Source organism: Prenolepis imparis, unplaced genomic scaffold (genome assembly GCF_030444845.1).
Source record: "Prenolepis imparis isolate NDT839.2.m4 unplaced genomic scaffold, iyPreImpa1.0 SCAF_3, whole genome shotgun sequence".
Lineage (NCBI taxonomy): Eukaryota > Metazoa > Arthropoda > Insecta > Hymenoptera > Formicidae > Prenolepis > Prenolepis imparis.
Window position 1 is genome coordinate 16,723,921 of NW_028141161.1, and position 15,135 is coordinate 16,739,055.

General features: G+C 32.2%; 2 protein-coding genes across 11 annotated transcripts; one reads left to right on the forward strand and one right to left on the reverse strand.

Moving 5' to 3' along the window:
- Positions 1 to 43: 43 nt before the first annotated feature.
- Positions 44 to 8,869, reverse strand: Mvl (solute carrier family member malvolio). Of its 9 annotated transcripts, none has more exons than XR_014425062.1 (13): positions 5,666 to 6,010; positions 4,965 to 5,162; positions 4,675 to 4,797; positions 4,319 to 4,545; positions 3,733 to 3,871; positions 3,491 to 3,652; positions 3,232 to 3,390; positions 3,088 to 3,138; positions 2,590 to 2,972; positions 2,288 to 2,498; positions 2,019 to 2,089; positions 772 to 931; positions 44 to 368 (listed from the first exon to the last, which is right to left on the reverse strand). XR_014425062.1 is itself a non-coding variant. In XM_083035140.1 (12 exons), the coding sequence occupies exons 2-12, from the start codon at positions 5,139 to 5,141 to the stop codon at positions 302 to 304; spliced, it is 1,770 nt and encodes a 589-aa protein (XP_082891266.1). In that variant the 5' UTR covers positions 5,142 to 5,162; positions 8,735 to 8,869; the 3' UTR covers positions 44 to 301. The 9 variants fall into 9 exon arrangements, 6 of the variants coding, with proteins under 6 accessions (XP_082891266.1, XP_082891265.1, XP_082891264.1 ...); XR_014425061.1 differs by lacking the exon at positions 44 to 368 and adding an exon at positions 472 to 510; XR_014425060.1 differs by lacking the exon at positions 44 to 368 and adding an exon at positions 472 to 707.
- Positions 8,870 to 8,931: 62 nt separating this feature from the next.
- Zyx (lipoma-preferred partner zyxin) lies at positions 8,932 to 12,801 on the forward strand. Of its 2 annotated transcripts, none has more exons than XM_083035144.1 (6): positions 8,932 to 9,064; positions 9,542 to 9,683; positions 9,866 to 10,364; positions 10,600 to 10,937; positions 11,108 to 11,523; positions 11,613 to 12,801. In XM_083035144.1, exons 2-6 carry the CDS (start codon positions 9,546 to 9,548, stop codon positions 11,863 to 11,865), a joined length of 1,644 nt encoding a protein of 547 aa, XP_082891270.1. In that variant the 5' UTR covers positions 8,932 to 9,064; positions 9,542 to 9,545; the 3' UTR covers positions 11,866 to 12,801. The 2 variants fall into 2 exon arrangements, with proteins under 2 accessions (XP_082891270.1, XP_082891271.1); XM_083035145.1 differs by having other exon boundaries at positions 9,890 to 10,364.
- The last annotated feature ends 2,334 nt before the right edge of the window (positions 12,802 to 15,135 follow it).

Consider the following 15,135-nt stretch of genomic DNA (forward strand, 5'->3'; position numbering starts at 1 on the left):
CAAATATATCAGAAGTTTATAAAATATATTATTAAAGCAAAAATATTCAAATAAAACTTTATTGTCAAATATGTAAGATTCAGATATTGCCATTCAAATTTTAATACATGCTAATTACTGTCTAATGTTTTTCCCTTGATGTGATAAATTATCCTATTTAAAATCTGTTCTTTTTTTAAATAACGGAATGTTAATTTCTCAAGACAGTAAAAATCCTCTATATCTTGTATAATTAATAACATTATTGTTACGTTTATTGCTTACACGTGATTTTATTGCACATATGAACGTTGCTAATGAATTACTGTTCTGGTATTGATGTAAAACTGCCACCCAAACTTTCTTGAATGGTAAATGCTGGATTTGTTCTGCAATATATTTAACATTTAAGATACTTTTATATTGTGTCTTGAAGCAGATCTAATAAGTTGAATCAAGACAATAGTATAAATCTCAATCTAGCATCCTTACCTTCTTTATGACGAGACAAGTCAAGGTTTCAAGCTCAGACTTTCGTGTGTTAAAAATTTTTGCATGCAACGAAAATAGTTCCAGTTAATCACTCGTTATACATGAGTTCTTTTAGAGACGTATTAACAATTAATGGAACCAAACGAAAAAATTGACGACAGTAGAAGGACAAGGATATTTCACGTTGCAGCAATTATCATCGCATAATGGAGATAAAGCGTATCACGATGATGAAGCTGAATATTTATTATAATATATTTGTTTTTACGCGATATATATCAAGAATAATTGATCACATACCATGGGACATCATGCTGACGTCACAAGATGTTACAAGCACCTTTCCAACGCGACGTTATATTCACATGTTTGTAGAATACAAGAGTCGCATATTGTCTCGCATATTCAATTGCATTATTCCAATTAAATGTTTAACGAGGTTTCCGACGTATTGTGAAAACTATGAATGAAAAACTCTTTCTAAATCATGAGGATAAAAAGAAATAACTTTTTATATCTATTTATCTCCTCTTAAAAATGTTAGGTCAATTAATTTATAGAAATACATTCGACATAGTGATAGTTAATGATAAATTATGTTCAGAGAAATCATTAAAGTTCACATATATCTAAATAATTATTGCAAATAAATCTTCCTTGTAAGAAACAATAATGTAACAATTTTACTTTATGCACTTAAAATTAAAGCATATGGTGTTTTAAAAAGTAATCTTTTATAAAAGCATTTGTCAGAAAAAATTCATTTATAGTAAATACGTGTTAATAAGATACAGATTTTGTGAACAGTAGAAATACCTTGTAGCAAATGGAAGATTCAGCATAGCAAATTATTATTCATTTGCACAGCCTGGCCAAATAAATGCAAATATTGAAATTCAATCTTATTAATAATATAAGGCAGAGTCAATTATCGTTAACGATAGAAAGGTGCAGAAAGCAGACGAGTCACAAATCAGCTGGTTCATCGCTTGACAATCATCTATTGTATTAATTCGATACAAAAGTTACACTATAAAGCAAATTTTGCACTGCCAATCGCTTCCACAATACCCATAATGTTTTCCATAACCCTTGATTTTAGAAAAATATATATCCAAGCATCTTAAGCATTTTATTAATTTTTTTAGTTTTAAACTTGAAAAACGCATCTTATTGCTTTAAGATATATTTCATGTATAACATGAAAATATATTTTATTCGCGTAAACTTACATTTTGCAAAATAAATGATATGCAAAAGATCTTTAGTACATAATTCACACTGAATCGTGCAACATAATAGAGACATATACCAAATATACACATACATATATACGCCACCAAATAGTTCCCTTCAAATTATTCAATTGCACTAAACATTTTGTATATATAATTAGTATACACAAAATCATATTAGTGCTTCATTTTAAGATTTACAATTTCTCAATCAAAATATCTCACTATGAGAACAAACATATGAAAGTGTTACTTGGTGAAATTGCATTTAGTCACAATTATAATAAATAAATATCGCTAAAAATTTCTTACCTGGCATAAACAGCAGGATTCGATAGACCGAGTGTAGGACTCACGGGCGTACCAATGTATTTAGTAACAAACTGAAATGTGAGAAATAAATTAATAAAGAATACTACAATTATAGTGCAAATCATTTATAAAAAGTAAAATGGTTTGAAAAACTCCAAGATATAGTCATAAATGAATAAAATATTGAAAAATTTTGACTGGCTAAAAGGCATAATTTAATGTCTCAATAAACATATGAGCATTATGTATAAGTGAAAATATATACATACCCAATGGTTACCGAGGGAAGTTGCACCCATGCTCACAGCCATATGAATAGCCAAATAGGCGCAGAAAACAAGATATAAAATAGCATATACAGACATGCCTAGTAATATAGCCCAATGACGGGGCAGGTCTTCTTGAACAGTTTGTATTACGAAATATACATTTATCATTATTACTACAATCGACAATGCCGTCGATACAATCTTGTTCACTCTGTAACAGATAACATAGTGCGATCGTAAAAAAAAGATAGCGATAAAAATATATATTACGAGAAAATACAAAAACAAGTAATTATACATACATTCCGTTTCGGAATTCACCCATGATCTGAACACTACTCGTGAAGGCAATTGTAGGTAAGGTGGCGAATGGTAATTGCAAGCTCATTATAGCGTTCAAGATATCGTTCATGCTGCTCAAATTATCCATATTGGCGAAGAACGCTACTAAGAACGTAGGAACTATAGCGATCGTTCGAGTGAAGAGGACTCGTTTCCAACGAGCCCACTGCAGATTCAGGAACCCTTCCATCGCGAACTGTCCGGCATAGGTGCCCGTCATTGTAGATGACTGACCAGCGGCCAAAATACCAACGGCCCATATGTACATCGCGGCCGCGCCAAAGGAACAACCGAGAAAGATCCCTCCTTTATAAAGATTAGCATCTATCGTTTCATTGTTCTTCTGAAATTTGTAAAAAAAGATATGTTTGAGAAAAGCATGCCAAATATGTTCAAAAAAATTGTTTACACATCTCGTTATCATAAAAACAGAGTTAAAGTTAATAACAGTTACTTACAGAAAAAGTCTCCATGCCGATGGTATAATTACTCGCCTCGCAAATTTTATACTGTAAAATAAAACGAAAATTAATTCGATTTGTGTGTGTATTATCCAAAATTATTTATATTTAGTTTTGATAACTGCATTATACTATACTTACAACATCGTTGTTTGTCTTGTCAAAGAGACCATGAGCAAATACAGCCACCACGAAGACATTAATTATGAACGAAACAAACAATGCAATGCAGGCCTCAATAAAGTAATACATATTGGCGTCTCTGATCTTTGCGGGTTGTCTTCGATCGATATCCCTTGACTAAAAAAGTAAAAAAATCATATACATATCGCATGTATATATACATACATATATTATCGAAGAATTAATCATGTATATTTTTAATATTTATTATTCTTACTTTGACCAAGGCACTGTGAAGATACAAATTATGCGGCATAATGACCGCGCCGACAATTCCTACAGCTTGAAGTAGCACTTTGTTATTGTAATTCATCCCATTGTACCATGGGACAAACATACCAGTTATAACATCTACTTGAGAAGGATCGGAAACGACATACTGTAAAATAAAAAGCCAGTTTAATATAAATGTCAGACTCGAATCTTGCAATCAATAAAATATTTTAGAAATAAATTCACCTCGTAACCAAAGGTAATACCCATGACGATAATGAGAAGACCAAAAAAAAGTTCTAATTTTCGCAACCCATATTTGTCCAAGAATAAAAATGTAAATGTATCAACTACTGTAATAAGGACACCACCCCATATAGGAATCCTTAAAAAAATAGAAATATTCCACATATTAATATTTCACAAAATCACTGTAATTTATTATTTTTTTTATCACAAACTCTGTACATTTACGTGCATTGTCTACAATCTCAAACTCAAAGAAAAGAGAAAAGAAAAAGAAATGATAATAAATAAAAGTAACAACCATGCAAATAAATATATACAACTATGTAAATATAATACAATATTTTCATTGCAAACATATATACGTATCATGTAGATTATTCATTTTTATATTTATATTTCGTAGTTAGAAAATTTTCAAATTCTTAAATAATCACTAATTGTATCCAGCATTGGAGAGCTTAATAATCGAATCACGATATTTTAAATGTTCTAGATACTCTCAAGAACTTTCTCAAGAATATGTTTTCAACGTGTTAGCTTATGTATGCATTGAAGATAAACATTTACTAACACAGATACTTACATTTTATTAGATAAGAGATAAAGGGCAATGGCCGTTCCTATCACCTCTTGCATATCGCTACCAATAATAGCTATTTCGATCATTATCCATAAAATAAATCTAGGTACTTTTTTGTATTGTCTGAAACACATTTCTGCTAGATGTAGACCAGTTACTACACCAAGACGCGCACTAAGTCTTTGCATAACAAGACCTAAGATAGTAGCGCTTAGTAACACCCATAATAACTGAAAGCGAAGACATAAACAAAAAGATCAATGCAAAAAAATAATCAAACGTTTGCATAATATTGAAATAAATAAAACACACTGCAAGAAATAATTTAATTTTAATGATTCGTCATCAACAAACTGTACCTTATATCTTGCTACCACTCCAGATTGTAAATCTGATTCTATGTTACCAGGATCCAGATAAGCTATAGACATTAAGAAACCAGGTCCCGTAAAAGCCCATAATTTCCTAAAACTAAATCCTGTCTGTAAAAAAATTTCCAATTATAGTTTACATTAAGAGATAAAGTCATAAAATTATAAAGCTAATTTCAAATAATGACAATATTAAATTTGCAAGCGTTATGGAAAGAAAGAGTATGCTCTAAATAATAATGTGTATAAATCACACACAAAATACAATGTCAACTTACACCTGCTGTTTCTGGCACTGCCACCCTCTCATCAGCAAAGTAGGTTTGATTGTTGTTCGGAGACAAGGAGGAATTCTCAGTGGCCTTTCCATCATCTGATTCGTGCATACGGTGATGAGGCACTGTTGTGACAGTGGCATCGCCACTAGATTTTACGTCATAACTATTCTGCTGCATTTTGTGTATTGATACAATACTCTAAAAAAAAAAAGACATCTCGTTATTACGTTATTAAAATATAAAGTCAGCTTTTCATTTACATTTATACAAATTTAAATAATAATCAAAATATGATATAACTGAGCGAAGACATGTGATCCTAATGCAGTGTGGGTTCGAGAAAAAGAGAAGATATAAAAATGTTAGATAATCGTTCGAAAAATAATGGCATACAAAACAACTTTAATTAAACAACAATTAAACAATCGGGATGTTTTTTTCTCGCTATAATCAATTATTACACAAATATAAGATCCGTTACACAATCCACGACATATACATACGTAAATAATATACAAAACGAGAAATCACATGTAAATATTTAGTACATCTCTCTATTATTCTAGATTGTAAAGAGATTTTTCAAAAGTTATTAGTCGAAAAAAACAACTTTCGACTTTGACCTCGAGAAAAAAGTATACGAAAATCATAGATTTTGTACAGCTAGGGGTCACATTGTCATTTAAATGTCATTTACCTACCTCCGTAGATCACTCGCGATTGTCGCAACTAAATAGTTACGACGTAACACAGGGACACGCACACACACCACACACACACACACCGTGCAAGGACCATCCGCACCACCGGCCAGCTGTAGAATACAAGAATGCGCGCTGCCGCGAACAGTGCGAAGTTGGTCAAGTAATACAGGGAAAGGGGAGAGCCAGGGCTGTAACTAGATAAGCAAAATCTCGGAGCAGATGACATCGCTCATGTTAATGTTCATAAAACTTTTTCTTCCTTTTATAGCGTTTGTTGTTTAATTTATATTATTAATACTCGCTTTTCATTTTTACAAAATATAATAAAAATGTAATAAAATATTCAATAAAACATGTTTATTATTGTCAACTCAAGAATTATATATTGTGGTATTTTTTGGCAACATTTTCGTTTAGAATGAATTCAAATTGACTAAAAAATTCATAAAGATTGATTGAATGAACATCCATGAATTTTGCGGAAAATAAATAAATAAATAAAAGCATGTTTAATATGTATTTTGTATCTAATGTCACAACACATAATCCGATTTTACTACATGTACATTTCAAAAAAAAAAATATATGACAAACAAGCAAGGCCCGTGTTCACCTAGTTACGTCATTGATACGCGGGTGACATTGACTTTACAAAATAGAGACACAATAAATGAAAAGGCGGGAATGCCATGTATGTACATATGTACGTGTCTCGATTTATGAAGATGAGAGACCATGACACGTTCCTGGGGGAGATCCCCGAGTTTATCAACATAGACAAAACAGCATTAAATATATTGTGCGAAATAAAATTTATGTATATATCTTTTCCCGCCCCTTCCTTTCTCTTCTCGCGAACACTGTTACGTCGTATATAATTCCAGAATATTTTGCAATAACTAATACTGGATTTTCATCATAATCCTCGAATGCAATAATGCGATATTATATGTATAATAGTAGCTCCGAGAATGATTAACGAGCGATTTAGATTAATACCGTAATTCATAATTATACCAGGTGTCCCATTTTAAAGGACCCACTCAAATATCTCATTGTCAGAAACAAACTGCGTTAAATCGAAAAATGTTTCCTACAAAAGTTGTAGGGTTTCGAGGGGGACATAACATAGTAATATTCATATGACCTTGGGCGGCGTCTCCAAGGTCAAATGAAGATGAGAATAAATTTTGAAAAGAAGAAAAAATATTGGGAAAATAAAAAAATGCTTCAGATAAAAGTTGTTCAAATTAATTAGTAGAAAAAGATGTTATAATAAAAAATATGGGTTTCCATTTAAAAAATTCATTCTCACCTTCACTTCCCCCTCGAAACCCTACAACTTTTGTAGGAAACATTTTTCGATTTAACGCAGTGTTTCTGAGATATTTGAGTGGGTCCTTTAAAATGGGACACCCGGTATATCAATGTTACTTTTCTAATTTTAATTCTGTTATAAGAAAATAAATGTTATATTATTATATATTATTTTAAAAGTTGTGTTTCTTGCCGTTCTAAATTTTTTATAAAAAATATCCTTCAACAATTGCGCCTTCGCTGCAAAAGCAGTAAAAAAATACTTAATAAGTATATAAAGAAAAGGAAAAAAATAAAAGCCATAATGTAGTTGGATAAGAAATAAAATCGAGATGCGGTATTTAGATACAATATCGCATTAAAAAAAATGTGTACGTTCAATCACAAGATAGATAATATATGTCTCGTCAATTGATATCTACAAGCATTTTCATCACATCGACGCGATTAGATACTCGAAAACGGATCTCGGTTTTTCCGGCATGTTGTAGTCTTATGTTCGACACTGGATTTTTATAAAACATTACAAGTGGTCACGTATAATGATAAACAATGCAAACGATTATCTTGATTAACTATTCTATCACGTAGAAAAATATCGCGATTAATCGATAATAATCTAAGCTAATACGCATTCTTCAGAATACAAAATGATAACAAAAATTTCACTGTGATATAATAAATAATAATAATAATAACAGAGAAGAAACGTGCGCGCGTGATATTTTGTATCTCAACTATTTATTCTATTGTATAAAAAGTAAAAAAAAAAAAAAAAAAAATACAATCGATAATTAGATCCATATATATCTTTAGTAACATAAAATTAGAAAACTATATGTGAGCATAAGCTAGCAGTAAAAATAACAAACGAAGAAAAACTCGCGCAGCAAAGTATCTTTCCGCTTGTAGAAGATAACAGAAAAATACAAATGAGTGTTATAAAAGTGATTACGCAATCGTCAAGTCTTAAATTTGACACGACTGACGAGGAAAAAAAAAAAAAAAACCGATGAGCGAGCACGTCATGTTCTTTACGCGATTCTTCCATAATTAATATTAATATTCTCAAGAATTACGACGCAACGCAAAGGATAATTATGATAATCACTCTGCAATGTTTTAGTTTCATAAAGAATGAACGCTTTTTTAATATTATACTTTATTTCTAATTAATATTAACGATGGTCATCAATTTATTTCTCGTTAGCTCGTTTAAACTAATAATATTAATAACCAATTAGCATATCTACATATATATATATATATACGAATCTAAATAATGAAGAAATAATAATTGTGACATTCTGGTGACTCATAACTTGGTAATCCCAGATACAAGGAAACATATTTCAAAAATGCAATGCATCATATAATTAGAATATTAGACTTTCTTTTCCGCAACTTTAATAAAACTAAATGTGTTTAATATTTTATAGATAATTAATATTTTATAGACAAAGGAGGACATCAGTAAAATTATTTAAAAGAGAGAAAGAGAGAGAGAGAGAAAGAGAGAGAGAGAGAGAGAGAATGAGGCAGATAATAGAAAGAGAATGTATCTATTATAATATATACATAAATTAATGAATAAACATGAAAATAATTATAAAAAAATTAATTATACATAAATTGACACAACACAAAGTGTCGTAAGTGAGATTTCAATATAAAAATTATACATTTTCTATTCTGAAAATCTGATGTGACGATGCTAGTCATGCGTCATACTACACTTTATACACGTACGTATACACATCCTCCTACTCCAGCCAAATCGTCGAACGGTCCAAACCAAACCCAAACTGGTCCCGCATCCCCGCGCTCTCTCGCAGAGAGGCAGGTACGTGGTGTCACAATCGGATCGAGCCAGGCATAGGTTGTGATAGGTTACGAGGGTGTGGTGCACAGATAACACGAGATTTCCAGATGTCTGGTCGGTCTGTCGAGGAAGCCTCGTTCACGCCCTGAATCGCAAGGCCAGAGAGAGCAAGCAAGCTTGAGCCGAGAAGAAAACAAAAAGAAGAAAAAAAGTATTCCTGGAGTAGCCTCTCTCGACGAATCGAATTCTCTGGCCGAGTGCGTATCTTCCGGGTGGATGTAGTATTAATTATTATATAAGATTCGATTTTTCTGTGAAATTGGAGACGTTAATGATAATTCTTGTGTCGTGACGTTTCGTATGTGAGTCATGTCATTAGGCCTGTCCTTTTTTAACTGCACTTTGCATTGTGCACCTACTTCGCTCTATCCTTCTCCATCTTCGAATCCTGAATATATTCTTATTTCATTTTAATTGCAAAGTGCTGCTAAAATCGTGTGGATGTAGGGTCATTGCCATTACTTGCTGTCAAAGCCCTTATTGCAGCTGTGTGTGACTTATTGTAGGGTATAGAGATCTCTCTTAATTTCTTACACATACTGTTTTATGCTAAAGATGTTTTATCACACTCGCTTTCACACCTCAAATTATGTTAAAGAAAATTTGTCATATGATAAGCGGCATTATAGAGATTGTATTATATAGCTAACATAATCTGTTGTGTGTCTGTGTAGGAAAATGTCAAACGTGAGTAATCTGGAGCAGCAAATTGCGAGTTTGCAGATCAGTCACGGTGATGAGGCGGCCAAGACTATTAAACCTGGCAAGAAGATCGGGCCAGCTGTGCCGCCAAAGCCAAAAAAGTCTCAACCTCAGGTGAATATTCCTGTAATCCTAATGTTTGACTTGATTATAGAACGCTGTTATTATAAATATGGTGTTTTTTTCCATTTGCACGCATCCTCAAACACGGATGCAACAATGGTAATGAAATAAATTGCATATATCGAATATATATCGAAGATAATTTGTGGAAACTTTGAAAAAATCTGTTTCAGATACCGCAAAGTTATACCGTAAAGGCTCCACCTATGCCATTGTACAGCACAGTTCTCAATAATACGGCTTCAAGCGATAAGACTTCAAATTTGTATATGAATACACCTTCCCCCTATGTTCCACTGGACATAAAGAACGACTTTTCTCCTGCAATGGTATCTGCAAACGGCAAGGAAGTATCGAAACTTTATCAAAACGACAATTTGTATGCGTGTCAGCCAGAAGAGAAGTTTGAACCAAAGTACAGATATGATGAGAAGAATTATTATTCCAATATTGGAAATATGCCGGCTCCTCAGGTACCTGTGGATGATCGCACGAGCAGAGCCTCCAGAGAGAGAAACGCGGTATACAGCAATATAGAACCACCAGTGCCCATTCCGGTTCCTACATACAAGTATCCTAGTGAAAGCGAGAAGGATATTATTTATAGCAACATTCAGTGGAATCCTAAAACGGAGAACACATATTGTAATGTCCCTCCTGCACATGGCGCTGGTAAGAATTTATCAAAATTATTTAAATATAAATTTCTAAATAATTAAATATATAAAATAATTATATAGTGTATAAATATCTAAAATAATTAAAAATATATATAAATTTAGAAAAACACATTTTTATTAAAATTTCAAGGTCTGATATTCAGTCAAATATTCCTAAAAGCTGAAAATGCAATTTCTAAGAAACTTTTTTGCAGCACAATATGGGATATATACAACTTTGCTTACAGATGACTTACCACCGCCACCAGAGCCGTCGGAGTACGTCTCTTGTGTATCTGGGAATTCGTTTCCACCGCCGCCCGAGGAACTGCCTCCGCCACCGAGTCCGGTCTCGTCGAGTTACAGCGAGCTGCGACGTGCCACTTATCAAACTGATTTTCCATCGGGCAACTATCCTGCTGATATCTACGGTCCGAGTTCTCAGTCCAGCTCGACGTACGAATCCATATACGAGCCGATTAATCCCAGACCACCGTCGCAATTGTCCTGCAACTACTCCATGTATTCTGGCTACGGGTCAGCCGCATCTACTCAACCGCAGGGCAAAGTGTCTCCCGTTAAAGAAGTGAGATTCAAAAATACCGTATCTGAAATGTTAATTTCAGTGCATTTTAAATTATCAAAGTAAAATCGAACGCACTACGATTATTTGTAATAACAATTTATATTATATTTTATTAGAATAGATTAACTTTGCTGATTAATTTGTAGATAACTTACTGATTTTATCTATAGGTTGACGCTCTCACGGATCTATTAGTCCAAGGAATGGCAAATAGCAATGAAGACAGCGATATATACGGTATTTGCGCGCATTGCGAATGCAAGGTCGAGGGAGAGGGTACTGGATGTTCGGCGATGGACAAAGTTTTTCACATAGATTGCTTCTGCTGCTTTGTATGCAAGGTTAATCTACAAGGGAAACCCTTTTACTCGTTGGAAGGGAAGCCCTATTGCGAAGAGGATTATCTCAATACTCTGGAGAAGTGTTGCGTTTGTACCAGACCGATTCTGGACCGAATATTGAGAGCAACTGGCAAACCGTATCATCCTTCCTGCTTCACCTGCGTAGTTTGCGGGCAAAGCTTAGATGGTATACCATTCACCGTGGACGCTACCAATCAGATACACTGCATTCAATGTTTTCACAAGTGAGTTTTTTCCTGTACTTTTACTTATTTTCGTAATTATTGATTTAATTTTTGTTCTTACTATAATTGACGTTCTTGTTTATACGTAGGAAATTCGCCCCACGTTGCTGCGTCTGTAAATTGCCTATCATGCCTGAGCCTGGTCAGGATGAGACTGTGCGAGTAGTGGCGTTAGATCGAAGTTTTCATATTCAATGCTATAAGTGCGAGGATTGCGGATTAGTATTATCTTCTGATTCGGAGGGACGAGGCTGCTATCCTCTGGATGATCACGTTCTGTGTAAAAGTTGCAACGCTACTCGCGTTCAAGCCTTAACATCTCATATGACGACTGAATTATAAATTACTATAGCCGCGTGATAAACCTATATAATTTATACTGCTAAAACTCGAATATGAAAGAAATATTGAAAGAAGTATTGTTTAACTACATAGAGAGAGCGATATAAGATACCGCTCAGCATAGTGTTATAGATTTTTTTATGCATACAGTTTTATATTGTTATTCGCAGTATCTCGTATATTTGGAACAATATTTGCTATCTATTATATCAGCAAGGATCGTTTTTTATAATATTATAACTACTAACTAGATTACAAAAATTATACTGTCCAGAATTATATATTAACATATTTTAGACATTTTTAGATATTTTTATCACTTGTAATACGAGAAAAAAAATTTGTTAAAGATTTTATATTCAATTTATCTCGACACGAATCTGAATATAATTAACGCAAAAATTCCGCCACACTGCCATAATGAAAGCATTTCCAGTATGTTACAGAATGACAGATGTATGTCATTGACGAATTAGAAATAATGTAGATTAACTTCGATGTCCGAAGTAATTTTCCTGCAGATGTGATTATTATTGTGATTCTAGTAAAGTATTCGATGTATTATCGTAAAGTATTTAACATGTAGTTTGTCGTTGACAGATGTACTGCTTCGTTTCATATATTTAGAAATAAATTCGAGAAGTAGCACTCATTATTATTGATAATATCGACAATATCAATATGTCGGTGGGGAAGCGTGCCATTTTTTTTAACGTAGCTATTAAAACGGATTCTTTTGTAAGATTATAAATAAAAAAAAATAAAAAAAAAAAGAAAGAAAGAAAAAGACAAAAGCTCAATCGTGTCTTAAACAGTTTGCGATATAATTAGTCTTTGAATTTCTTCGCATGGGTAAGATATTACATCAAGAGGGAGACTTATATGATCTCTGTATTATAGTATCAATAAAAATACAGTTTGTTATTTATGGCCAAAGAGTAACGCTTGTTTCTACCAACCGTTCTTGCCCATCCGATTGTTTCACTGCGCTTGCAGACACTTAGACTGTATTTTCGCCTGCGCTTATGAGTGAACACAGTCTACGATCGAGCTTTGCATGTTTTTGCTATTTCAATGAGATTTGCTATTAATATATCATTGTGTTATTTTACTCTATTGTGATTGTTATTAATTAATAGTTATACACGGTGGCTCAAGCTATCGTACTTCCTTTCAGTTACAGATTTTCTGAAGAATTCGGAATAGAAATTTTTTTATTAACAAAGATTGAATTTTGAACATGTAATCTCTTTCTATAATATCTAATATTAAATATTATATATCTGTTATTATCTTGCTCTAAAGTTGCAAAAATTAAATAAAGAACTTGTTATATCTATTTTTTTTTAATTATTAAACTTTCGACATTTTTACTATGAAAACATTAATTTTAAATTCATAAGAAAAACTGTTACCGAAATGAAGGTCACGATTATACAACCTGTATACATATAATGTATGTACGATATATAATATTATATTATATGTACATACACTAAATGTGTGTATATATATACATATATGTTATATATATATAAATACATATATATATTATTATATAATTGCAGAAGAAATTTACAATAGATTCGTTCTATATCATTCTTTGACTAATTTTTCTCTATGATTTTCATGCACAGATGTTTTGTCTTATTATTATTATTATTAACATCTTGTTTTAGATACTTGCATCTCTTTTTTTATGCGTAACATATTTTTTTTATTACGATAGAGTACTTAAATCTTATATAATTTTTGTGATATATATATATAACCTGTATGCCATTTTGTGTATAATTTATGTGTTTATTAATACATAAATTTATCTCACCGGTACGCGCGCATGAATCGTGGAATGCACCATATTCTATGCTTCTTCTTGAAGAAATGAACGAGTCGATTCTACTTATCTACGTCGTAGTTGGCAAATTATAATTCCACGATGGATACATTGTACATCAATGTGTTGATAAAGCTACGAAATAATTAGCGAATTTAAATAACTAAATATCAAATAAACTACAAACATTGTGTGAGATTATGTCACCCACAGTAAATAAAGACACGGTAATAAATACTTAATCCTGATCATATCCAATGTATCCAGTATGAAATTATTTTTGCCATCAGTTTGCGGAAAATGTGGTAATAACACGTATACGTATTAAGTATAATCGCGATATATTCTTCACGAAGCGACATAATCTCTGAGAGACAATAACTTTGTATTATATTAAATTGTCTGTTCTCGGAAGCTTGTACTCTTCGATCTCGCTTTATCCGCACTAAGTTTCTTTTTCGCAGATATATGCATAAGATACTAGGACATTCCACGATCCGGAATCTGCACTCTTTGTGTGCTGCGTATAATACATTCGTAGATATTCTATATTTTTTACTACATATAGCTCTGGTGTCTATCTTAGACTCCTTTTTTTTCTCTTTAGATTAAAACTATAATATATTTTGTGTAATGTATTATATATGTATATATATTTTATATTCGATCAAGTCAGCACCATTCTACGTTAAATTTAGTACACTCTTTTTAATACTCGTTTATTAATCTAACAATATTCGATTTGTTAGCTTTGTTGTACCAAAGTCAACATAGAATTGCACTTTTTTTTAACAATCTATCGCTCTTTCTTTTTATATAGGTACACATATAATATGTATAACATATATATAATATAAATACATATATAGATATTTATATTATATACATATATATATATATGAAATATGTATGTGTGCTGTGTGTGAGTAGATACACGAGTCACACGTATATGCTCATATATAAATCTGTACTTGCACGCAATAAATCACAGCCACCTATCCAGATTCGCGCGCCAGCACAAATACACACGACTAAATAACGCATATCTCTTTTGCATATCTTCGGTATACATATATGTTTTATATCATCGCTCCGAGATATATATATATGTATATATACATACATATATCATACGTACATGTGTATGTATATGTATAGATGTATATGTATAGATGTATATGCATCCTAGAATATATACATATACATATATGTACACATGTGTGAGAATGTCTTCTTTTTGTGTTCCGCCTATATATAGTACTAGATGTTGCAATAAAGTGCACATACTCACACACACTCTCTCTCTCTTTATTTTTCTCCCTCTACTTATATGTTACTCATTCATTCAAATAATACTCATTCACGCAACTCGTTCCCTCTTCTTTCCGTCTAATATCTATCTCAGCGTTAACAGCAACGTCGGTCATCATCAT

Excerpts from the sequence above, each read along its gene's own strand:
- Mvl (XM_083035140.1), bottom strand. The coding sequence starts at position 5,141 with ATGCAGCAGAATAGTTATGACGTAAAATCTAGTGGCGATGCCACTGTC. Across the intron at positions 4,798-4,964 it reads CAGTGCCAGAAACAGCAGGT|ACAGGATTTAGTTTTAGGAA; the intron begins GTAAGTTGACAT and ends ATTTTTTTACAG. Across the intron at positions 2,973-3,087 it reads TCGGCATGGAGACTTTTTCT|AAGAACAATGAAACGATAGA; the intron begins GTAAGTAACTGT and ends TACAAATTTCAG.
- Zyx (XM_083035144.1), top strand. The coding sequence starts at position 9,546 with ATGTCAAACGTGAGTAATCTGGAGCAGCAAATTGCGAGTTTGCAGATC. Across the intron at positions 10,938-11,107 it reads AAGTGTCTCCCGTTAAAGAA|GTTGACGCTCTCACGGATCT; the intron begins GTGAGATTCAAA and ends TTTTATCTATAG. Across the intron at positions 11,524-11,612 it reads TGCATTCAATGTTTTCACAA|GAAATTCGCCCCACGTTGCT; the intron begins GTGAGTTTTTTC and ends GTTTATACGTAG.